We start from the raw sequence: 26,292 nt of genomic DNA on the forward strand, positions 1-26,292 counted from the left end.
ATATAGTTAAAAACATACGATCTCTAGATGAAAAAAGATCAAGATCCCCCTAGCTTGCCTTCTACCATCCTGCAATTGTATGACACAGCAATAATGTTGTTGCTGATTAATTATGGCAATTGATCTTTATCAATTAGTCTACAACAGACCAGGCGTAAGGTGAGGAAGAAATTCATGATGTAAAGCATTGGGACCCAAAGGTCCAAAGTCACCTGTTTCTCTCAAGCATACTCTGCTTACCATGGACTGGATTTTGCTATACTAATAATGGTGAGGCTGTTGTCACTGCTTGCTATTATTACAGGGTAAAACACCTTCTGGTATCAGCGTATGCGGAAACCCAGAGGTCATTATCAGTGGTACCCTGCTCCTTTGCATGATATGATATTGTTGCCTTCACCAATGGAATCTACACGGACATCATTATGATGATGTGAACTTAGGTTCCACTATTCTGACTCTAAAAGCAAATGAAAAGGTTAGGTCTTGTACTATCAGGAGTAATTGAGTTTTTAACAGCACAGTAATTGATAATTATTACTGAGCAACATCTTTGACCTGAAATTTTATTTTATAGATGTGGAGTCTCATTCCCTCAGAAGAAAATGAATGGTGCAATTTTTAAAAGAAGTTATATTTATTTAAAATAGCTTTTTCTGCTTTTCTCTTTTAATTTTCTCCCTTAATCCCATGTGTATTTTCCATTCTTTATTTAGCTTCCTGTCCAATGATTTAAATGTAATTTATATTTTCTATTTTTTATTTTCTGCTTCGTGATCCACATGGCTCAGTCAGGATTCTTCTATCTGATACATTAGAGAGCCTCCCTGCTGCTTGTGGATGCCACAGATCCCCTGCAAAGGGTGCCAAATTCAAGCATGGTTGGAAATCAAACCACTGACCAGCCATTAAAAGTTGGTAGGCAGGTGCACACAAGATAATGATGAGAGCTGTCTCTTTGATGTTCACAACGAAATCTGGGCCAATGTTACATCATTTCTCAAATTACTCATATACTATAATCCCAAAATATTATTTTCTGAAAGAAATCTAACTAATTTGCTTTGAATTAATCAACACTATCTGCTCCTACTGTCCCCAAGGGGCCATCTATTTCATCGATTTACCACATCCTCACTGAAATAATGAACCCAATTTTACTCTGTGCAAGTGAGTCAGTTTTGAATGAATTAAAATTTCACTCAGTGTTTCACAGATTCATTTAAATTTAGCCACCTTAAAGTGCACGCTGTGTTCTTTGATTCCACTATTCTGGACAAGGTGAAACGTGAAAAAGCTAACTTATTGAGATGCTTTAGACTCTTAAAAGCAGAAATCATATCACCTCTCAGCCTTTTTTTCTCGTGAAAATATGTTCAATTTACTTATTAGCCCCTTATAATCCAAATCCTTCATCCCCTCAATCATCAAGGATCACAAGTTATTATTTGAAAAAGATGATGAAGTATATACAAATAATACTTACACTTATATATACCTTTTCATGCTAAAACATCTGAGTGTCTTCATTTAATGCATTGTCTTTTTGACTGTTGTTACATATGCAAACCCAGAAGATTTGGCACAAGCAATATCCATAGCCACCAATTAATCTGTTGTTAGATAGTATGAATTGAGAGACAACACGTGTGTCCCTTTGACAAGGAACAGGAAAATTAGAAAAGAGCTCCAAAGAAAGTAGATTGAGGAGAATTAATGCTTTTGTGGATTTTTCCCAGAATGAAAAGACAGTAAAAATTGGGAAATAAGAATACTGGTCCGAACTGGTCTTGTATACCTTAAAATAGAACACCCATAAAAACTGGGAAATAAGAACACAGGTCTGAACTGGTTTTTTTTCCCATTGGGTTGCTTTGGATTGAAAATTAAAGCAAACTACCTTATTTCCCATCCCAGTATCTGTCCTATTTTCCACCTGCTCCCCATGCAAGTGACCAGCAACATGATGAGAATCTAAATCTGAGATTTTTTTTAACCCCAGTATAACCCAAATTAGCATCACGTTTTCCATGGAGCCATACTGTATTTCGGTAGAAAAAAAAGAGATTCTAAGTGAATGTACAACAATACTCAAAACTATTTTGAGAGAAGTTTAGAAATGTACGAACATATAAAATATATGAATTAGGAGCAGAAGTAGCCATTTGTCCCTCAAATCTGCTCCGCCATTTGTTAAAATGCAGATGCTGCCACAGATGTTGTTGGACCTGCTGAGTTTTTCCGGCATTTTCTGTTTTTATTTCAGATCTCCAGCATCCGCAATATTTTGCTTTTATGATAAGGTCATGGCTGATCTGAATGTGGCCATTTTCCTGTCTGCCCCCACATATCACTGGACCCCTTTGCTTCCCCAAAATTAATCTTACTCAGTATTGAATATATTCAATGATCCTGCCTCCACTGCTCTCTAAGGAAGCAAATTCCACAGATTAACGACCCTCTCAGGGAAAAAAATTCTCCTCATCTCCATCTTAAATGGGTGACCCCTTATTTTTACACTGTGTACACTAGTAGCCTTGCCCATAAGTGGATCCTCCCAGCACTGATGCTGTCAAGTTTCTTAAGGTTCTTATATATTTCACTAAGATCACCTCATTCTTCTAAACTCCAGTAGGTTTAGGTCCAATCTACTCAACCTTTCCTCATAAGACAACCCCTTATTCCCAGGAATCACAAGGGAACAGTCTGCAAAATACTGATTTTAAATAACATGCTGCAAACTTCTATTTCAGTGATAAAATGCGAGACACTGACACAGCCTGACCATGGGGCAATGAACTGTTCCCATCCCATTGGGAACTTTAGCTACACCACAACATGTGATTTTTGGTGCCCTGATGGATTTGTGTTATCTGGAACAAACTGGCTCGAATGTAATGTGTCTGGACAATGGACAACAAAGACCCCAACTTGCAAAGGTAATGTATAGGCACCCTAACAATCACTGACACTGGAGTTTTATCCCTATTCCCTGTGAGGAACTGTGAGTAGGTGGATCATATTTCTTTTCAGATGTAAAATGTGTGGAAAGAGCTCTATTTCTGTGCCCTAGGCCACTAAGCCTACTGGGTGGCTGGGTGGAATTTCCAGAGTAGCCCAGGAACTTCCCACACAAGACTCGAAAACTGACTGTGGATTTGGGTATGGGCAGTTGGACAGAAGGCTTGTCTGACCTTCACGGTGACCTTTACCCTGCACCCCACCAGAAGATCAGGATTTCAAATCGCAATTACCTCTCTTAGAAACTCAGAAAATCTGGGATCCAACATCTCTCTCCTTCCCGTTGGCAATCTTTCTGCTTTGTGCCCTTTCCCTCAACAGGAAATTTGGGCCCCAAGTGTTTATGTTGCTTCTCCAGTGTAATTGTGAAGGAGCATTGCATTGTTTGAGGTCATCTTTTAGATGATACGTTCAACAGAGGCCCTGACTACCTGACCTCAGATGAATCCCATACATTCAGCAGAGAACAGTAAGTTTTCCTGATAGCATGGATCCTCCTGTGTACAAATATGGTCGCCAATTTGCCAATATAACAGAATCACCACACTTTAAATTTAATTTACCCTAAATGAGATGTTTCTGAGAGATTTGATATGGTTCTATAAACAGGAAAATCATTTTTTTTAATATTCTAAATTTCTCCCTTCCTCTTCTAAATGCACTAACACTTGCTGAAACATGTATGCTGTCAGCACTCTAATGTAAATGGCCATTCTTAGTGTGTGAACCTAGATTGAGATTCTAGATATTTGACATTAGAGAACATCACATGACCCCCAATGTGCCTTCACCTATCACGAGCACACACATTTTCCTGCAGTGCCTGATCTTTAACTCTACCTAGCCCAGACCAGAAGTAACAAACCTTCTGCCACCGCAGATTAGATTAGCTAACACAGTACAGACGGATCAGGTCTGGGACATCCTAATCTTATACTCAGTACAATGGGGCTACCTCTTTTCCAACTAAAGTTCTTCATAGAATTCACTAATATTCCTGAGGAATAGACCAATTACTAATGGGATGTCTTCACCAAACTTCTGAATTTTATACAATTTTTTTTTATTTGTTCATGGGATGTGAGCATTGCTTGCAAGGCCAGCATTTATTGCCCATTTGTAATTGTCCTTGAGAAGGTGGTGGTGAGCCACTGCCTTAAACTGCTGCATTCCATGTGCCGTAGATAAAACCACAGGGCTATTTGAGAGGGAGCTCCGGATTTTTGCCCAGCGACAAGACAATGAAGGAATGGTAATATATTTCCAAGTCAGGATGATGTGTGACTTGGAGGGGAACTCACTGGTGATAGTGTTCCTATGCATTTGCTGCTCTTGCTCTACTAGGTAGTAGAGGTCGCAGGTTTGGAAGGTGCTATGAAGGTGACTTGGTGATTCGCTGCAATGCATCTTATAGATAGTCCACACTTCTGCCATGATGTGCCTGTGGTGGGGAGAGTTAATGTTTAAGATAGTGAGATGGGTCAACACTTCTTAAGTATTGTTGGAGTTGCACTCATCCTGGCAAGTGGAGAGTATTGCATCACATATGGGGAGGGCTAACAAGGCAAGGGAATACACTATGAAGGGTAAGACCCTTGAAAGTACTGAAGATCAGAGGGGCCTTGGTGTGCATATCCACAGACCCCTGAAGGTAGCAGGGCAGGTAGATAAGGTGGTTAAGAAGACACATGGGACACTTGTCTTTATGCCGAGGCATAGAATACAAGAGCAGGGAGGTTATGCTGGAACTGTATAAAACACTGGTTAGGCCATAACTGGAGTACTGCGTGAAATTCTGGTCACCACATTATAGGAAGGATGTGATTGCACTGGAGAGGGTGTAGAGGAGATTTACCAGGATGCTGCCTGGGCTGGAGGGTCTGAGCTATGAGGAAAGATTGGATAGGCGGGGTTGTTTTCCTCGGAGCAGCAAAGGTTGAGAGGGGACCTGATAGAGGTGTATAAGATTATGAGGGGCATAGACAGGGTAGATAGGAAGGTACTTTTTCCATTAGTAGAAGGATTAATAACCAGGGGGCATAGATTTCAGGTAAGAAGTAGAAGGCTAAGAGGGGGTTGAGGAGAAACCTTTTCACTCAGAGGGTGGTGGGAGTCTGGAACTCACTGTCTGAAAGGGTGATTGAGTCAGAAACTTTCGTAACATTTAAGAAGTATTCACTTCCATTGCCATAGCCTCCAGGGCTATGAGCCAAGCGCTGGAAAATGGGATTAGTGTAGTCAAACCGCTGTTGATCAGCGTGGACACAATGGGCCGAATGGCCTCCTTCTGTGCTATAAACGTCTATGAGCCTATGAGTTACATTCCTGACTTGTGTCTTGTAGGTGCTGGACAGTCTTTGTGGATTCAAGAGGTGAGTTATTCACTTCAGAATTCTCAGGCCTCTGATTCACTCTTGTAGCCACAGTTATTTAAGTGGTTGGTCCAATTAAATTTCTAGTCAATATTGACCCCCAGGATGCTGATGGTGGGAAATTTAGCGATGGGTAATATGAACATATGAATTAGGAGCAGGAGTAGGCCACTTGGCTCCTCGAGCCTGCTCTGCCATTCAATGAGATCATGGCTGATCTGATTTTAACCTCACATTCCTGCCCACCCCGATAACCGTATACTCCCAATGCTGTTGAATGTCAAAAGGAGGTGGTTGGATTCTTGCGATGATCATTGCCTGGCACTTAAGTGGTGCAAATGTTACTTGCCACTTATTAGCCCAATTCTTAAACTTGCCCAGGACTTGCTGCATGCAGGCATGTACTGCTTCATTGCCTGAAGAGTTGTGAATGGTACTGAACACTGTGCAATCATCAGCAAACATTCCCACTTCTGACTTTATGATGGAAGAAAGGCCATTGATTATGCAGCTGAAGCTGTTTGGGCCTAGGACACTACCCTGAGGAACTCCTGCAGCGATGTTCTGGGGCTGACAACCACCTTCCAATCTACTAGGTATGACTCCAACCAGTGGAGAGTTTTCCCCATGATACCCATTGACTTCAGTTTTGCAGGGCTCCTTGACACATTTGGTCAAAGGCTGCCTTGATGACGAGGGCAGTCACTCTCACCTCATCTCTGGAATTCATTCCTTTTGTCCATGTTTGGACCAAGGCTGTAATGAGCTCTGGAGCTGAGTGGTCCTGGAAGAATCCAAACTGAGCATCAGTGAACAGGATATTGGTGAGTAAGTGCCACTTGATAGCACTGCCAATGGCACCTTCTATTATATTGCTGATGATTGAGACTAGACTGATGGGGTGGTAATGGGCTGAGTTGGTTTTGTCCTTTTGAGGACAGGACATACTCTGGCAATTTTCCACTTTGTTGGGTAGATGCCAGTGTTGGCTGGGGATGCGGACAGTCCTGGAGCACAAGTCTTCAGCACAATGTCGGAGTGTTCTTTGCACTTTTGCCTTTGCTGTATCCAGTGTTCTCAGCTGTGTCTTGATATGACATGAAGTTAATTGAATTGGTTGTAGACTGGCACCTGTGATGCTGGGAAATATCAAGAGGAGGCTGAGATGGATCATCTATTTAGCTCTTCTGGCTGAAAATGGTTGCAAATAGTTCAGCCTTGTTTTTTTTGCATGTGCTAGGCTCCCTCATCATTGAGGATGGGGATATTTACGGAGACTCCCGAGGTGTTAGTTGTTTAATTGTCCACCTACAGTGATGACTGGATGTGGCAGGACTGTAGAGCTTTGATCTGATCCATTGGTTATGGGATCACTTAGCTTTGTCTATAGCTCACTGTTTCTGTTGATTAGCATACAGGTATTCCTGTGCTGTAGCTTCAGCAGATTGCCACTTCATTTTAAATATTGGTGCTGCTCCTAGCATGTTCCCCTACACTCCTTGTTGATAAGTGTCAGTCACATGGCTGTGAATCGGCCACTTTCACCATATAACTTTATTTTGTAACTTGGGGCAAATCAGAAAAGTCAGGCGACATCCTAGTTTCCAATTGACTATTTGTCTTTGCCGATTGTGTAAAATAGTGTGAATAGTGTCACTAAAATTTCAGCCATGAAGTGTGACGTGCTGTGGAGTCCAGCCAGAGGATCCTATAACTGCTCCCATCCCTTTGGAGACTTCAGTTACACCTCAACCTGTGAGTTTAACTGTGCTGAAGGGTTTGTACTGAACGGGTCAGGCAGACTTCAGTGTCAAACCAATGGACAATGGACAGTGCACACTCCCAGCTGTAAAGGTACTGAACATAATATATTTGCATAATATTCACTTCTAAATGATATGCAAAACCTTTAAGGAAAGCTGGTTTTACATCCACAATGTTTAACATTGAGAAAGTATTTAGTACATGCCTTATTTCAATACTCTCATTTTATGTGCTGATCTTGTATTTCAGTTGTAAACTGTCAGGCACTGACACAGCCTGAACAAGGTGCAATAAACTGCTCCCACCCCATTGAAGCGTTCAGTTACAACTCAATTTGTGATTTTAGCTGCGAGGAAGGATTTGTATTGCATGGGTCAGAAAGGATTCAGTGTCAAGCCAATAAACAATGGACAGCACTGACCCCTAACTGTAAAGGTACTGGAGAGCTTTCCGTGGATAGTCATTTTTAAATCATGTGGAAAGCCATTCTGTATTTGAAATTATTTAGGATTTAAAGAATATACGTTGTATATCTAAAAATACTCACCCTAAATTTGAGGGTCTTGTATCTCAGTCAAGCATGGATATTGAGGCCATCCACCCAGCTGCAAAGGTACTAAGGAAATTTAATTTAATCATTTATAATTGATATTCAAAACTTTCAATAAAGCTGATTTTACATCTATATTATTTTAATGTTGAGAAAATATATAGTTTATCCCATCTTTCAACATTCTAATTTTAAGTTCTAACCCTGTATTTCAGCTGTAACCTGTCAGACATTGACACAGCCTGAACAAGGGGCAATGAGCTGCTCCGATCCCAATGGAGACTTCAGTTACACCTCAACCTGTGATTTTAACTGTGATGAAGGGTTTGTACTGAATGGGTCAGGCAGACTTCAGTGTCAAACCAATGGAGAGTGGACAGCACATACTCCCAGCTGTAAAGGTACTGAAAAACATTAGGTGAACCATAAAGTATTAAAATTGTGCAGAAATTTCCACAAACCTGCCTACATGCCTATGAAACTTTGATTGCTGGGAAACCTGTTTAGCTTTCAAAACCTCCACATATCTTTTACTGACATTGAGAACTTGTATTTTAGCTGTAAACTGTTAGACACTGAAAGCAACCTGAAAACAGGGCTGCGAACTGTTTCTATCCCATTGGAGACTTCAATTACAGCTCAACATAAGACATTAGCGACAATGTAAGCTTTATTTTAAGGGAATTGGGTAAACTTCGCGAGTGGCAATGAACCAGTTCCATTCGTAAAGTTGTCATTCATTAAATGAATATCCATTTATAAGTTTGTTTTTAAACTCTTCAGTAAAAGATGGCTTCATCTTCACAGTTTTGTGGGTTATATATCCTTGCACACGCATATACGATGTCACATGTTTAAAAATAGGTTGAAATTCCATTCTCGTATTTCAGCTGTAACCTGTCAGACATTGACACAGCCTGAACAAGGGGCAATGAGCTGCTCCGATCCCATTGGAGACTTCAGTTACACCTCAACCTGTGATTTTAACTGTGATGAAGGGTTTGTACTGAATGGGCCAGGCAGACTTCAGTGTCAAACCAATGGAGAGTGGACAGCACATACTCCCAGCTGTAAAGGTACTGGACAACTTTGTATACTATTTATTTCTAACTGATATGCAAAACCTTTAAAGAAAGCTGGTTTTACATCCACAATGTTTAACATTGAGAAAGTATTTAGTACATGCCTTATTTCAATACTCTCATTTTACGTTCTGATCTTGTATTTCAGTTGTAAACTGTCAGGCACTGACACAGCTTGAACAAGGAGCAATAAACTGCTCCCACCCCATTGAAGAGTTCAGTTACAACTCAGTTTGTGACTTTAGCTGCGAGGAAGGATTTGTACTGCATGGGTCAGAAAGGATTCAGTGTCAAGCCAATAAACAATGGACAGCACTGACCCCTAACTGTAAAGGTACTGGAGAGCTTTTCGTGGATAGTCATTTTTAAATCATGTAGAAAGCCATTCTGTATTTGAAATTATTTAGGATTTAAAGGATGTACATTGTATATCTAAAAATACTCACCCTAAATTTGAGGGTCTTGTATCTCAGCCAAACATGGATAACGAGGTCATCCAGTTCTGCTGAAAGAGTTCTTACACCTGTCCTCATTCTGAATTGCTTGGCTAAGAGCCCAGACAGGGGTATTGTTTTGACAGCCTGATTGAACTGTTGATTTTACTTGATTGATATCTTTAAGTGGTTATAATAAATTGTTCTTTCTTTTGTCAATGTACCAGTGTTTATTTACAAAATATGAAGAGGTATGAAGCCTCTGAAGCCTTTATTGATACTTTATTGGTCTGGTTGATTGACACTTCTATAGGGTTGTAGGAGCAGTGTGTTTTTCGAAGGAGGTTTGAGATTGGGTCATTTTTTTTCAGAGCAGTTCCATACATGCCCATGTTACTACAGGGTTCTGTATATTGTGTATATTGGGTGAATTGTCATGGGGGCTATAAGGGGCCATGGGCTTGGGTGGGGGGAGGACAATGAGTTGGTATGGAGAGTATGAGGGGCCACAGTGGTGGGTGGGGGGCATGAGTTGGCGTGAATGGAGCATAGGGGGGCTTTTGTAAGACATTTCGAAGTTAACTTTCGAAAGGTTTCTGAATTCAGACTATGGTTCATGACTCCTCTGAGCTCCATGAACCATGAGCCATCCAGAAACTTGCCTGACTCCATGAAAATTGTGGGGCCTAGGAGATGCCTAACTCCACAATGGAGCTGGCCAGGTCAGGAGCGCAGGGTGCAGGCTCGCTACCCGCATCCTCTGCCAGCGAAAATTAAGGGCACCAGGAATGGGGGCAGGAATCCATGAATCAGGTCTCATCTGCCATTTTTAAATGGCTCCAGACTTAGAAACATAGAAACTAGGAGCAGGAGTAGGCCATTCGGCCCTTCGAGCCTGCTCCGTCATTCATTATGATCATGGCTGATCATCCAACTCAATAGCCTGCTCCCGCTTTCTCCCCATATCCTTTGATCCCTTTCGCCCCAAGAGCTATATCTAACTCCTCCTTGAAAACATACAATGTTTTGGTCTCAACTACTTTCTGTGGTAACAAATTCCACAGGCTCACCACTCTCTGGGTGAAGAAATTTCTCCTCATCTCAGTCCTAAATGGTCTATCCCATATCCTCAGACTATGACCATTGGTTCTGGGCTCCCCCACCATTGGGAACATCCTTCCTGCATCTACCCTGTCTAGTCCTGTTAGAATTTATAGGTTTCTGTGAGATCCCCCCTCATTCTTCTGAACTCCAGCGAATATAATCCTAATCGACTCAATCTCTCCTCAGATGTCAGTCCCACTATCCCAGGAATCTGTCGGGTAAACCTTCGCTGCATTCCCTCGATAGCTAGTACATCATTCCTCAGATAAGGAGACCAAAACTGCACACAATATTCCAGGTGTGGTCTCACCAAGGCCTTGTACAATTGCAGCAAGACATCCCTGTTCCTGTACTCGAATCCTCTGGCTATGAAGGCCAACATACCATTTGCCTTCTTTACCGCCTGCTGCACCTGCAGGCTTACCTTCAGCGACTAGTGTACAAGGACACCCAGGTCTCGTTGCACATTCCCCTCTCAATTTATAGCCATTCAGGTAATAATCTGCCTTCCTGTTTTTGCTACCAAAATGGATAACCTCACATTTATCCACATTATACTGTATCTGCCATGCATTTGCCCACTCACTCAGCTTGTCCAAATCACACTGAAGCATCTCTGCATCCTCCTCACAGCTCAACCTCACACCCAGATTTGTGTCATCTGCAAATTTGGAGATATTACATTTAAATCCCTCATCCAAATCATTAATATACATTGTGAATAACTGGGGTCCCAGTACCGATCCCTGCGGTACCCCACTAGTCACTGCCTGCCATTCGGAAAAAGACCCGTTTATTCCTACTCTTTGTTTCCTGTCTGCCAACTAGTTTTCTATCCATCTCAATACACTACCCCCAATCCCATGCGCTTTAATTTTACACGCCAATCTCTTATGTGGAACTTTGTCAAAAGCCTTCTTATTCCAGCTCCTTGAAAATCCAGACCTCAATCTCTATTGTTTGTATTCAGTTAGCTTTTTTCCGTTAATTGAGCTGTTGGGTGTGTTGCACTGTGTATCGGTGAAAACTCTAATGCTGGATGAAAGAAGAAAAGGAAACAGGGAAAAAGTTAATGGGAAAGTGCATGAAAATTATTATGTGATGATAGCTGAACCATTAGGTTAACTGGGGTCTGTTTGATTGTAGTTACTGCTATAATGTACTTAGCACTAAAGAAACTAATAAATTGCTGCCACTTTGTCCCAGAGGGTGCACCATGCCATGGTACACTTCCAACATCATTGAAACAGGTTAACTGGTCATTTATCTCACCAATGTTTGTGCAATCCATTTATGCAATTGACTGTGCAGTGTTTTCTTAACAACAGTGACTCAACCTCTAAAGTAAATCATCAGATATGAAGAGTTCATGACATTCTGAGAGTGTGAAAGATACTATATAAATGCAAAATCTTTCCATCTTTCTCCTTGATCAGTCATAAGGTGACATACAGGATATTGATAGTGCTGGGGAAGTTTGTGGTGAAGATCAATCCATCATCTCAACCGGCAGAATAGTTGCGGAGGTGGCTGTTGGGATCTCATTAAGTGGGAAAATTGCCAATAATATAACAGAGTTTACTTTTAACTCTATTATCCCACATTTTAAAAATAATTTTATTAAAGCACTTATCTTCAGTCAGGATACTATTGCCTTTGAGAAGGTATTGCAATGAGAGGCAAGATGATTAGGGTATCAGGAATTTAAGTTAAAAGGGAAAAGATAAAGAAATACAGCATGTTTACTTTGGAAAGTAAAGATTCAAAATGATCAAATGGAAATGTTTTAAATTATAGAGAGAATTCACAAAGGTGACCAGGAAAATTGTTCACCATAGAGATAAGTTCAAATACTAGGAAGCAGTAATTCAAAATGAGAAAACTCAGGAGGAACATTTTCATCCAAAGGTTGGGAGTTGTGGAGTAAACTAAATCGCTTAAGTGGACAATCTAAGTGGTTTCAAGTGAACATTAGATTTATTTCTGAAGAAATAAATAACTGAATGATATGGTGAGATCGTAGGTAGTTTAGAGGAATGTATAAGAATAGACAAGCTTCTTGGGTTTAATCTTTATCCAAAAACACTTGTGATGAAAATTGCTCTACAGAGAGCTGACATGCACTCCTCGGGCCGAATGGCCCTCTTCTGTGCTGGGTTGATGCTAAGAATCAAAGACAGCATTACTTCTCCAATAATTTTCATTTTAATGGTTCAGACTTATTATCTTTCTCCATAATGAAATGCATTAGATAGTCAGTGTGAACTCCTTTGGTTGGGTTTGGTATGTTAGCTCTGCAAGATCCTGTCATGGCAACATTATGGCACAGAGCTTCTCTAATAATGGCTAACATTTTCAACTGATGTAATTGAAGGAATGCAATGCACTCATAAGAGAAATCTCCATTGTTCCAGCTGTAAGATGCAACATACTGAAAAGTTTGAACCATGGCATCATGAGCTGCTCACAACCTGGTGGAGAGTTTAGTTACAGCACAGCGTGTGACCTTAGCTGTGTGAAGGGCTTCATTTTGAATGGAACAGACAAGCTTGAATGTACAGCTTTAGGGAAGTGGACACATGAGATGCCAGGTTGTGAAGGTACATGATTACTTCCAAAAAAATTATAATGTATTTGTTTATTTAGTTCTTTCATTTTTTTAATCTTTAAAATCTTCTCCATGTCCCTCTGTGTGCCAATGCCCAGTTGAGAGAATAGGTAACCAACTTGCTCCCAAGGTTTTGGTGTTAGAGCTACATGTGAATTCAAATGTGGCATTTCCCCAAAGAAGAGGGGCGAAATTTGAGAGCGTCTGTCCTTGCCTAATTGCCCTTATTAACTGCTGCCTGTCCCAAGAGTAGCATTGATAAAGGCTGAAGAGTGACTTACTTGCCAGTCTTTCATTGGGGAATTGCACAGGATAATTTCTCCCCTGAGAAAATGAGAAAGTAAATTAATTTGGACAAAATTGACTTGGGGCAGGATTTTTCAGATGGTATGGTTTCCTGCCCCACCTCCGAAGAATCCACAGGCAAGGCATCCACCAATCACAGTAGCCCCACAGTCATTTAATGCTCTGAGGAGCATTGGCTGGAGACGGGACTTCCTCTGCTCACTCGGTCCATCTGCTTGGCTGCCAGATCTGTAGACCCAGCAGCGCTAATGGCAGCAGTGGCTAGGATTGGGACTACAAGCAGTTCTCAGATTCTAAGTCCTAGAGTCCAGAAGTAGTTAAGTGCAGGGGGTCTCACGGCAGGAAGGGGAGCTGAGGTCTGCGGGCATGATGAGGAAAGGAGGCTGGCGGGGAGGGAGCTGCTGTGGAGGGAAGACCTTGGTGGGGGGGGGGATGCCTCTGTGTGAAAAGGGGGCCCTTGAGGGAAACACACCTCCCCTCCAGTTAATGAATGCCAAATACCCAGTACTTGAAAGTAATAAGGTGAACAGGTGCTGGGTGTCAATTTATTAATGATACAATTGTATATAAGGAAGGGTCAGCCCACCCGATGGGGAGGGAGGAATTCCCTGCTCCGCCATTAACCGGTCCAGGCAGTGGACAACTGAAGGGTCCCTCTGTCCCTCTATCCCTCCCTCCACCGCAGCTACGCCTGGAGAGGGAGCACGCGGCGTCCACCGGCACGATAGAGGCCCTCCGTGCTCGGTGGGCACCACGGGGACTGGGATGCTTTATAGACCCCTTTGATCACATTTTGATTTAATGTTGGTAAGTTTCCTTTAACATTTGCCTTTTTGTTTGCAATATACCTTTAAGGGGCTGTATCTTGTTTTGCCCCTCGCTTTTCCTAATTTCTTTTAATTAGTTTCATCAAAAGAAAAGCACTGGCTGTCTAGTGCTAGAGTGGAGAAGTCAGCTCTGTGGTGAGCAATAAGCACTCAGTGCAGAGGGGGGTGGGGAGGGAGGAGCCCCTGCTCCGCCATTAACAGGTCCAGGCAGCGGGCAACCGAGGGGGCTATCCGGCCCGACTGTCTGCCCCTCTACCGTGGCTAGATTCATGGCCTGGTGTCCCTGGAGAGGGAGCACATGGTGTCTACTAACACAATAGAGGCCTTCCGTACTTGGTGGGCACAGCGGGGACTGGGGTGTTTTATAGACCCCTTTGATCATATTTTTGTTTGATGTTTATAAGGTTCCTTTAACATTTGACATTTTGTTTGCAGTATACCTTTAAGGGGCTGTATCTTGTTTTGTCCCTCATGGGTAATAAGCAGTCTCTACCTAAACATCCTAATCCCTTGTATCCTTCACATCCAGGCTGGGGAGTTAGCCAACAACAGGGTGACTAGCCAAGCTTCCACTCTGCCCCTGAACTCCTCCTGCCAGCCTCAACAACTGTGGTCAACAACTGGCCACTTAAGGGCCTCAATTAGAGTAAGGGTGGGCGGGACCCTAGGCATCTCCCACCCCACATACAATTGCGGATGGGTCGGGGAGGCGGGGTGTGGGAAGGCTGCTCGGGGAGGCTTAAGGGCCTCCTCATCTGCAAACCTGCCAGCGGGGAACTGGAGTTTTTTCTTGCTGGTGGATTATTACCGATGTTTAACACTGTTACTAAATGGTCTGACTTCTACTACTGTCAAAAGTCACCAGAATGGAATATTTGAGTGAATCCTGAGCAAGTTAGTGGTAGTACTCGGGTCATAAATGTAGCCGTTGAGATGGGAAGTATAGTTAAGACAATAAGTGAAGCTGAGTTTCAACAAATGTATTTATTGAGTAACTCATTTTTTGAAAACTATTTTGACACATGACCTAAGTCTTGCTTTCCTTTGCCAAGTCCAAATACATGCAAGGGAAAGCTCTACATTTTTCCTGGTTTAAATATCACTAGTGTGCAGTAAAGGCTGACCTGAGTTGTCCTCATCTCTGTAGACATTTCAAAACTATTAAACTGGATGCTAGGTAGATTGATGATGCTTCATATATGAACCTAAATAGTGAATATCAGGAACTTAGTTGACATGAGGGTCGTAACAGCTCCTTTCAATCCAGTCATCACCATTAGTTGCACATGTGTGGTTTCTAGCTGGAACCACTGAATCGCAGTCATGACTCCTTTCCTTCTCCTTGTCAAACCACTGAGGCCAACTGTAGTTTCCACATGCTACTCTCACTGAAATCAACCAACTCGGTGCAGACAGCAATTCAAATCAGCTACCCCACTCTATGCTTTCTGTAGTAACTGAATAACACCAGCATCACAGGTAGTATTAGGTATTAATTATTTCAAGCCAACTGATAAAACTTTCTCAAAAATCAATTAGTGAATTTGTGTCGCTGAAATCTAACCCAAAGACCATTTAATAAAAAAATCTGAGTAAGTACCTTTTGAATATTGGGAAACACTGAAGTTAATATATTTTCTATTTATGAGGCAATAGAGTAAAATTGCCGTTTTAGCAGGAAGCCGTATTTGAAACAATTGCACTTTGGCAAATTGGCATTGGTTTTGTAGTCCTACCGCCAGCCATTTCTCCGTTCAAGTGCATCTGTGCTGTAAGCATTGAATTTACCCTGATGGCTGCCTTATTTTTTTTAAAAAAATGTGTGATACAAATACTGTATGTAAAGAAGTGATTTTTATTTTTGATGTTATTTACATTGACATAATTTCAGGTTACACAATTCTGTCAAAATCATTTTGTGAAATTTTAAATGTTCAAAAAACTTTAATTCTATCAATAATTATTGGCCAGTGATATAATGTAGTCATAATAATGTTGCTCTTTGAAATCCAACACAGTGGTGAAATGTGAGGAACTGAAAATTTATCACCCAGAGGTCATGAACTGCTCACATCATTTTGGGAACTTCAGCTACGGCTCAATATGTGACTTTGACTGTGTCGAAGGCTTCAAGTTGGAAGGATCTGTGAGACTACAGTGCAATGAATCTGGACAATGGACAGATAAGACTCCATCTTGTAACGGTACAATATAGAAAATCCAGTTGTACATAATGACTTACTGCCACGGTTCCTTTGAGAATTATCACAAGAATGCAAAATGTCATTCATGTAATGGTTGAAAATAAGTTTTATATGTTGAACTTGAAGAAAGAGAGAGAGTGGCTCTGTTAGTAAATGCACAGTACCGTGTTTTCCTGAGCTCAATATACCAGAAAAGTCCCAGGTTAGATCGCTGGTCTGTGCTCCGCTAATTCCAGATAGGGTTGGGGAAAGGTACTACAATTAGCCTCAGTCCCATTGGACTAAGGTTTCTACTCCTGCCAGTTTTCCAGAGTCCCCATTGAGAAAGTACAGGTCATGTGAGCATAGGGTTGGGTTTTATTGTGAGGTATTCCACAATTAAATAGTCTAACCACACTCACTGTAAAAGCTTTCTTATGGCCCTCATTTTGTGTTCCCAATAAATTAAGATAAGCTGACACCAGCTTAATGCTTCACCCAAATACCCTATCATGAGAATTAGATAATACAGTAACTAAAGGAAAGATTACACCAGTCGAAGGATGCTTGCTCTCCCCTTCCACAGCTTTGTCAGTCACACAGGGCCAGTATCATCAGGCTGGCTGTCCTTTAGAATCATAGAATGTTACAACACAGAAGGAAGGACATTCATTGTCACTGTGCCAGCTCTTTGAATGAAAGTGCTATCCAATTTAGTCCCACTCTTCAGCAATTTTCCCACAACCTTGCAGTTTAGTCCTCTTTAAGTATATGTCCAATTGCCTTTTGAAAGTTCCTAAGATCTACTTCTACTGCTCTTTCAGGTAATATGTCTCACGTCTTAACTCTATGACTGGAAGGCTGTTTCCAGTGGAGTTCCGCTGGGCTCAGTACTATGTTCATTGCTTTTTGTGGTATATACTTGGACTTGAAATTAGGGGGAAAGTTTGCAGATGATACAAAAATTGGCTGTGTGGTTGATAATGAAGAAGAAAGACATCAGTGGACTAGTCAAGTGAGTGGAACAGTGGCAAATGGAACTCATTCTAGAGAAGTGTGAGTGAATGCACCTGGGGATGGCTAACAAGGCAAAGAAATACACAATAAATGGTAGGAAGTGGAGAGGAACAGAGGGACTTGGCAGTGCATGTCCACATTTCCCTGAAGGTCGCTGGACAGAAAGATAAGATTGTCAAGAAGGCTTATGCGATGCATATCTTTATTAGCAGAGGGATAAAATATAAGACACAAAAACAGAAAATGATGGAAAAACTCAGCAGGTCTGATGGCATCTATGGAGAGAGAAACAGAGTTGACGTTTCGAGTCCGTATGACCCTTCTTCAGAGCTACAGAGAAGTAGAAATGTGACAAAATTTATGCTGTTTAAGGAGAGGGTGGAGCAGGTGAAGCTGGACAGAAGGCCAGTGACAGGTGGGGGCAAAGGAGAAATTGACAAAGATGTCATGAACAAAAGGACAAAGGGAGTGTTAATGGTAGTGGTAAGGGCTGAAAAAAGGTGCTGATAGTGGCATTAAGGTAAGAAAGCAGAATAAGATAGCAGGACAAGGGTAAGCACTCTAAGAAGAACAACATGAACAAGTACAGATGGCCCATGTTGGGGTGGGGTGGGGGGAGGGGGAGGAGTATTGCAATTCTGGTCAATGCACCATGGGGAAGATGTGATTGCACTAGAAGGGGTATGGAGAAGATTAATGAGTAAGATGTCTGGACTGGAGAATTTTAGCAATGGTAAAAGACTGGATAGGTGAGGGCTGTTTTCTTTGGAACAGAAGAGGCTGAAGGAAGACCTAACTGAAGAGTGGGGGGTAAAAAAGAACCGAAAATGAGATAAGAAGGGGGGATAAAAAAGGGATAAAATAATGAATAAATGAATGAAAATAAAAATGAATAAAAATAAGTGGATAAAAAATAAAAATGAACTTTGAAAAAACGGATTTAAAAAAGGGGTGTAAATAGTGGAGAGAGTTCATGGTCTGAAATTGTTGAACTCAATGTTGAGTCAGGAAGGCTGTAAAGTGCCTAATCGGAAGATGAGGTGCTGTTCCTCCAGTTTGTGTTGGGCTTCACTGGAACATTGCAGCAGGCCAAGGACGGACATGTGGGCATGAGAGCAGGATGGGGTGTTGAAATGACAAGCAACAGGAAGGTCTGGGTCATGCTTGTGGACAGATTGAAGGTGTTCCGCAAAGCAGTCACCCAGTCTGCATTTGGTCTCCCCAATGTAGAGGAGACTGCAATACAAGAGCTGGGAGGTTATGCTGGAACAATATAAAAACACTGCAGCCACAGCTGGAGTATTGCAATTCTGATCACTGCACCATGGGGAAGATGTGATTGCACTAGAAGGAGTATGGAGAAGATTAATGAGCAAGATGTCTGGACTGGAGAATTTTAGCAATGGGAAAAGACTGGATAGGTGAGGGCTGTTTTCTTTGGAATAGAAGAGGCTGAAGGAAGACCTAACTGAAGTGTATAAAATTGAGGGATCTAGATAGAGTGGATAGGAAGATCCTATTCGATTAGGTTGAGGGGTCCATAACCAGGGGGCATAGATTTAGGGGAAGAGGTTTAGAGGGGATTTGAGGGAAAATTCTTTCACCCTGAGGGTGGTGGGGATCTGGAACTCACTGGGCTGAATTTTCCACCCGTTGGGGGGGAAGTTGATGGGCGGGCGCATACAGGCACGCTTCCGATTGGCACCCCCAATTGGAGGCGTGGCGCCATTTTACGTGATTACTTAATTGGCCCACCTAGCGTGACGTCCGCAGGGAGCGCTATGCGGGCGGGAGGGGAACCCTAATGTCGAGAGTGCGCTCTTTCGCGCATGCGCACGAAAGAGCGCACTCATTTCCCTGAGGCTAAGTATAGCCTCAGGGAGATCGGCTGCACATGTAAAAAAAGACAAAAATAGAAAAATAAAATTTCCCTAACATGTCCCCTCATGTGACAAGTCCATAATTTTTACAAAATCTTTATTAAAATTTTTTAAAGCCTACATGAAACCTCATCCTGCTCGTGGATGAGGTTTCATGTTTTTTCTAGTTCCTGCCGGGGCTCCTGGCCTGCCCGCCAACCTTAAGGTTGGACAGGTAGGTCCTTTAATTACTTAATTGATCCTGTCAATGGCCTCAATTGGCCTTTGACAGGTCGGCGGGCACGCAGCTGATTTGGCTGCGGTCCCGCCTTCCTGAAAATTTAAATTGGGCACGGTGACGTCTGGAGTTCCCCCCGATGTCACCGCGCATCATTTTACGCATCAGTGAGCAGGCCCCGCTCCCGCTCGCCGACTCGTAAAATTCTGCCCACTGTCTAAAAGGGTGGTAGAGGCAGAAAACCTCATAACATTTAAAAAGTACTTGGATATGTACTTGAAGCACCTTAACACACAAGGCTATTGGCTAAGAGCCAGAAACCAGGTTAGGCTAGATAGTTCCTTGTCAGCCGGCACGGCATCATAGGCTGAATGGCCTCTTTCAGTTCTGTAAATTTCTACGATTCTCATTTCTGCTTTAGTTCTTCTGCCAATTATTTTAAATGTATAACCTTTTGTTACCAACCCATTTGCCAGATAAAACAGTTTCTCCATATTTACTCTATCAATACCATCCAATTCTGAATACCTCCATTAGGTTTCCCTTTCATCTCCTCTGCTGTAATAGCAGTCCTTACTTCTTCATATAACTTAAGTTACTCATCTCTGGCATCATTCTGGTAAAACCTCCTCTCTGCTTTTCAAGGCCCTGACATCCTTCCTAAAGTATGGTGCCGAGAATTGTACACAATACTCCAGCTGTGTCCTGGAGCAGTGATTTGCAGAGGTTTAGCGTGTCTTCTGTTCAATGCCCTTATTTACAAAGCAAAGTTTCCCATGCACTTTCTTAACTGCCTTTTCAACTTGCTTATCACCCTCAAGGATTTGTGAATTTGCAACCCCAGGTCTCTCTGCTCTTGCACCCACCCTTAACACTACCATATGGCCCAAACATCTCCCAATAATTTGCATACTGCTCATTTGCTTGTTTTCTTTTCTGGTCATCCTGTGAAGAGCTCTGTGTATGGAAGTCATGTGTCTTAATTTCAATGTACCTGACTGGCTCCATTGAATTGTAACATCAATGGGATAACATATTGTAGAACCTTCTGTAGCTGGTCTTTCAGAAAGTGCAACAAATTCAGTTACACTGGGACCACAGCTTGAGAATGCAGATATGCCTCACTGAGTACATTCATCTTGACATGTTCTGATGGTGCACGACTATTGTTCCCAGGTACAGGTACCAACATTGACTTTTGGCTATCTCACCACAGGGACCTCAATCCTCTGCTTTTGGCTTTTGCGAGGTAGCTAGCAGGGTGGGCAGTTGTAACTCTGCATTGATGAGACTGATGAAGGAAATCAACGTTTGTAAACCTCCCTCATCAGGGCTGAATAATGATATCTTTCCTAGTACCATTTTGTCAATGATGTGTTGTAGTTTCAAACTACTGATATTTATATCATGTGCTTGTGTGTTAATTTAATCCTTCATTTTACACTTCCAAGTTGCAGATAGTAGCCAAGATCTATGCACCATCAATTTTAGCTTTAGGGAGCACTGCGGTTTCTCTTCCCCCTCAGGTTCTGTTCCCCTCTCCTTCAAATCCACATTTATTAACCCTCTCCTCAAAAAACCAAGCTTTAACCACTCTGTCCTTGCAAACTACTGCCCAGCTCTGATCTTCCATTCTTCTCCAAAGTCTTTGCCTCCCAAATTTTTGCCCATCGTTCCAGGAACTCCATGTTTGAATCCTTCCAATCAGGTTTCTACCCTGACCAAAGTACTAAAACAACACTTATCAAAGTTACACTTGACATCCTACATGACTGTACCAAAAGTAAACTGTCTATTCTTTTCCTTCTCAACCTTTCTGCAGCCCTTGACACAATGATCACACCATTCTCCTCCAATGCCTCTCCACCATCGTCCAGCTGGTTCTTTTTTAAAATTCATTCATGAGGCACGGGCTTCGCTGGCAGGGCCAGCATTTATTGCCCTTGAGAAGACGGTTCAAGAAGCTGCCTTCTTGAACCGCTGCAGTCCAAATGGCGTAGGTACACCCACAGTGCTATTAGGGAAAGAGTTCCAGGATTTTGATCCAGCGACAGTGAAGGAATGGCGATATATTTCTAAGACAGGATGGTGAGTCGCTTGGAGGGAAGTTTCCAGGCAGTGGTGTTCCCATCTATCTGCTGCCCTTGTCTTTCTAGTTGGTAGTGGTCGTGGGTTTGGAAAGTACTGTCTAAGGAGCCTTGCTGATTTCCTGCAGTGCATCTTGTAGATGGTACATACTGCTGCTACTGTGTGTTGGTGGTGGAGGGAGTGAATGTTTGTGGATGTGGTGCCAATCAAGTGAGCTGCTTTGTCCTGGATGGTGTCAAACTTCTTGTGTGGTGGGAGTTGCACTCATCCAGGCAAGTGGGGAGTATTCCATTATACTGCTGACTTGTGCCTTGTAGATGGTGGATGGGCTTTGAGGAGTCAGGAGGTGAGTTACTTGTCGCACGATTCCTAGCCTCTGACCTGCGCTTGTAGCCACAGTATCTATATGGATAGTCCAGTTCAGTTTCTGGTCAATGGTAACCTCCAGGATGTTGATAGTGGGGGATTCAGTGATGGTAATGCCATTGAATATCAAGGAGTGATGGTTGGATTCTCTCTTGTTGGAGATCGTCATTACCTGACACTTGTGTGGCACGAATGTTACTTGCTACTTGGCCGCCCAAGCCTGGATTTTGTCCAGGTCTTGCTGCATTTGGACATGGACTGCCTCAGTATCTGCGGAGTCGCGAATGGTGCTGAACATTGTGCAATCATCAGCGAACATCCCCACTTCTGACCTTATGATGGAAGGAAGGTCATTGATGAAGCAGCTGAAGATGGTTGGGCCGAGGACACTACCCTGAGGAACTCCTGCAGTGATGTCCTGGAGCTGAGATGACTCCTCCAACAACCACAATCATCTCCCTTTGTGCTAGGTATGACTCCAACCAGCAGAGTTTTCACAGAATCACAGTGCAGAAGAAGTCCTTCGGCCCATCGAGTCTGCACCGACACGTGAGAAACACCTGACCTACCTACCTAATCCCATTTACCAGCACTTGGCCCATAGCCTTGAATGTTATGACATGCCAAGTGCTCACCCAAGTACTTTTAGAGGATGTGAGGCAACCCGCCTCCACCACCCTCCCAGGCAGCGCATTCCAGACCGTCACCACCCTCTGGGTAAAAAAGCTTTCCTCACATCCCCTCCTAAACCTCCTGCCCCTCACCTTGAACTTATGCCCCCTTGTGACTGACCCTTCAACTAAGAGGAACAGCTGCTCCCTATGCACCCTGTCCATGCCCCTTATAATCTTGTACACCTCGATCAGGTCACCCCTCAGTCTTCTCTGCTCCAACAAAAACAACCCAAGTCTATCCAACCTCTCTTCATAACTTAAATGTTTCATCCCAAGCAACATTCTGGTGAATCTCCTCTGCACCCCCTCCAGTGCAATCACATCCTTCCTATAATGTGGAGACTAGAACTGCACACAGTACTCCACTGTGGCCTCACCAAGGTTCTATACAACACCAACATGACCTTCCTACTTTTGTAATCTATGCCTTGATTGATAAAGGCAAGTGTTCCATATGCCCTTTTCACCACCCCACTAACATGCCCCTCAGAGATCTATGGACACACACGCCAAGGTCCCTTTGTTCCTCAGAACTTCCTAGTGTCATGCCGTTCATTGAATACTTCCTTGTCAAATTACTCCTTCCAAAGTGTATCACCTCACACTTTTCAGGGTTAAATTCCATCTGCCACTTATCTGCCCCTTTGACCATCCCATCTATATCTTCCTGTAGCCCAAGACACTCAACCTCACTGTTAACCACTCGGTCAATTTTTGTGTCATCCGCAAACTTACTAATCCTACTTACTAATCTCCCTGAGTCCCATTGACTCCAGTTTTGCTAGGGCTCCTTGATGCCACACTCGGTCAAATGCGACCTTCTTGTCAAGTGCAGTCACTCTAGCCTCACCTCGGAAGTTCTGCTCTTTTGTCCATGTTTGAACCAAGGCTGTAATGAGTGGCAAGGAGCTGATTGGCCCTGAGTGACCCATAATGTCAGTTTCTACATGTATGCCTACGAAACCCAGCTATACCTCACCAATACCTCTCGGCCCCTCCACAGTCTGTAAATTGTCATTCTGCTTGCCCTAGATAAACTACTGGATGAGCAGAAATTTCCTCCAATTAAATATTGAGATAACCAAAACCATTGTCTTGGGTCCCTGCTCCAAACTCCGTTCTCTAGCTACCAACTCCATCTCTCTCCCTGGCAACACTCTGAGGCTGAACCAGACTGTTCACAAATTTGGGGTCATATTTTACCCATATCTCAGCTGCATATCCTCAATCACTAAGACCGCCTATTTCTTTATCCGTAACATTATCCAAAACTCTGCCCTTGCCTCAGCTCATCCACTGCTGAAACCCTCATTTGATGCTTTTTCTGCCTCTAAGTTTGATTATTCCAATGCACTCCTGGTAGGTTCTCTCATTCTACCCTCCGTAAACATGAGGTCATCCAAAACTCTGCTGCCTTAACTCACACCAAATCCCATTCACCTATCATCCCTGTGCTGGCTGGCCTGCACTGGCTCCCATTTATGCAACACCTCAATTATAAAATTTTCATCCTTGTTTTCAAATCCCTTCAAACCTCACTCTTCCCTATCTTTGTAACCTCCTGCAGCCCTACAATGCTCCAAGTTACTTGTGCTCTGCTAATTCTAGCCTTTTGAGCACATTCAATTTTAATTACTGCCCCATTGGTGGCCATGCTTTCAGCTGCTTTTGTCCTAAACTCTGGAATACCCTTCCTAAAGCCCTCCACCTTACTTTCCTCTTTTAAAAATGCTCCATAAAACCGACCTCTTTGATCAAGTCTTTGGTCAACTGCCTTAATATTTCCTTATGTGGCTCAGTGCCACATTTTGTTTTATGATCTTCCTGTGAAGTGCTTCAGGACGTTTTATTATGTTAAAGATGCTATATAAATGCAGGCTGTCATTGTTGATGTAAAATTAATCAGTGTAGTATGAACAGGGAGCAAAAGCTCACAAATATTGCTGGTGTGCAGGCTATGATAACTACAGTAATGTGTAGATAATCAATCTGTGTATGTATTTACCAGTTACAACGTGTTGACAACCTTGTGGTATTTTTATTTTTAGTGCTTGGCCAGCCCCCTGTGGTGAGTCCTCTGATTTACGTGGGTGGAATTGCAGCGGCTGCAGCACTTGCTCTTTTCATTGGTATGACTGTGACCTTGCTTAGAAGGAAACTGAAAACAAAAGGTAAGTCACATTATCAGGAGTTCAAGAGTTAAAAATTACTTTTCCATGAATTGACTTTAAATACCAATTAGGGATGCACCATCTTTTATCCTTGTGAATTATCTGCCAAAATTTGATGTACTTTTATTTACCTACTGGAGTGCCAGACAGAAAGGTCACACACAGAAAGATTGATGCAGATCTTCCAATCTCAACAGCGACAAAGCTGAGCATTTTGGCACTATTGTCGGACGCAACTTGCGTTGGAACCCCAAACTTCTGGTTTGCCAGAAATGGCTCATTAGGAGCCCCTGCTGATGGTCCTGCTGGGACCTGTCAGCACGTAAATGTAAACTGTTTTCCCAGGTCTTGCCTACTTTTTTATCTGATTTATTAATGCTGTACTAGTAGGTGTCCAGCAGGACTTTCCAAATTGGGTTGTGACTTTCAGTGGGGTCGTGAGGCAAGATTTTAGGGTCTCAAGTTCAGAGGCAGCAATGGCTACTCTGGGAGCTCAGACTGAGAGCTAACAGTGATGAGGCTCTTTAAAAACGTCGTCTTTTTCTTCTAATGGCCAGAGTGACCTAATGGACAGATCTCTGAGGCCTGATTGCCGCTGCTGCAAAAAAGAAGCCTGTGAAAAGGTGTTTGTAGTTTTTTAAAAAAACACCTGCAGTTTAAACACTTCAACCTCACTGCCTCCCAACCCCCGGCTCAGCAGCTGAGGCCCACTTTCCCCCAATCCTTTCCTTGCTCAGCAAATGAAGGCCACCGCCCACCCCCCACCCCTCCCAACCACTCACACCCCCTATCCACCACTCCGCCCACCACTCACACCTCATCCCCACCACTCACCCCAACCCCCCACTACTCAGATCCCATCTCCACCACCCCCGTCATTCCCTGTCCACCGCTCCCTGGTCTCCCACTGCCGCTCCCCCACTCCACCCCCCCGCCGCTCCCCCATCTCCCCCACTCCATCCCTGCCACTCCGCAACTCTCGTATCCCCGAAATTTTCACTTCATTGTCGCACGAAGTCTGCAGCATTTAAATAGGGTAACACGGGAAAAGATTTGGGAAGCACTGGCATAGACCCTGCTAGGAAAGCAACCCTCTAAATACTGTGGAGTGCCTTCACACTGGTCACCCCTGGCTCCCCACCATCACCCACCCCTGCGTCTGACCCCTGTCTAACCACCCACCCCGAACCCCTCCGGCCTGTGTAACCCCACTCCTGCATCCATGGCTCATTCTTCCCCCTCAAGCTGTCCCCTCCCAGCTGCCCTCTTGTGCCCTCATGGCTACCCCAAACCCCCACTAACCCAACCTGGCTACCCCGCTCCTGCACCGCTCGCTCAGCCAAACCCATCCCCCCCACTTCCGCTCATGTGCATCCCACAGCCCACCCCTCACCCACACTCCTGGCTCACCCCTTCCCCTCCCCCGTCACTCCCTCCCCCCGCCCCTGTCACTCCCCTCCCCTCCACCCCGTCACTTCCTGCCCCCCCACCACGGCCCCATCATTCTCCTCTCCCCGCCCCATCTCTCCCCCCCGACCGCCCCCACCACTCCCATTCCCCCCCCCCACTGCCCCATCATTCCCAACTGCCCCCATCATTCCCTTCCCTCTCCCACCACCGACCCCATC

At 43.4% G+C, this 26,292-nt stretch overlaps 1 protein-coding gene across 7 annotated transcripts in view; it reads left to right on the forward strand.

Moving 5' to 3' along the window:
* The window catches only part of selp (selectin P), a 76,255-nt gene that overhangs the window by 39,807 nt on the left and 10,156 nt on the right, over window positions 1-26,292 (forward strand). For 2 of the 7 annotated variants that reach the window (XM_078561430.1, XM_078561431.1), the window contains exons 11-17: window positions 7,407-7,592; window positions 7,923-8,108; window positions 8,598-8,783; window positions 8,938-9,123; window positions 12,742-12,927; window positions 16,087-16,272; window positions 24,542-24,664. In XM_078561430.1, the coding sequence (XP_078417556.1) occupies window positions 7,407-7,592; window positions 7,923-8,108; window positions 8,598-8,783; window positions 8,938-9,123; window positions 12,742-12,927; window positions 16,087-16,272; window positions 24,542-24,664 (1,239 nt within the window). The remainder of the gene's footprint in view (window positions 1-7,406; window positions 7,593-7,922; window positions 8,109-8,597; window positions 8,784-8,937; window positions 9,124-12,741; window positions 12,928-16,086; window positions 16,273-24,541; window positions 24,665-26,292) is intronic. The other 5 variants (XM_078561434.1, XM_078561432.1, XM_078561433.1 and 2 more) reach the window with 5 other exon arrangements.

The sequence above is a fragment of the Cetorhinus maximus genome, chromosome 17, assembly GCF_964194155.1.
Source record: "Cetorhinus maximus chromosome 17, sCetMax3.hap1.1, whole genome shotgun sequence".
Taxonomy (NCBI): Eukaryota; Metazoa; Chordata; class Chondrichthyes; order Lamniformes; family Cetorhinidae; genus Cetorhinus; species Cetorhinus maximus.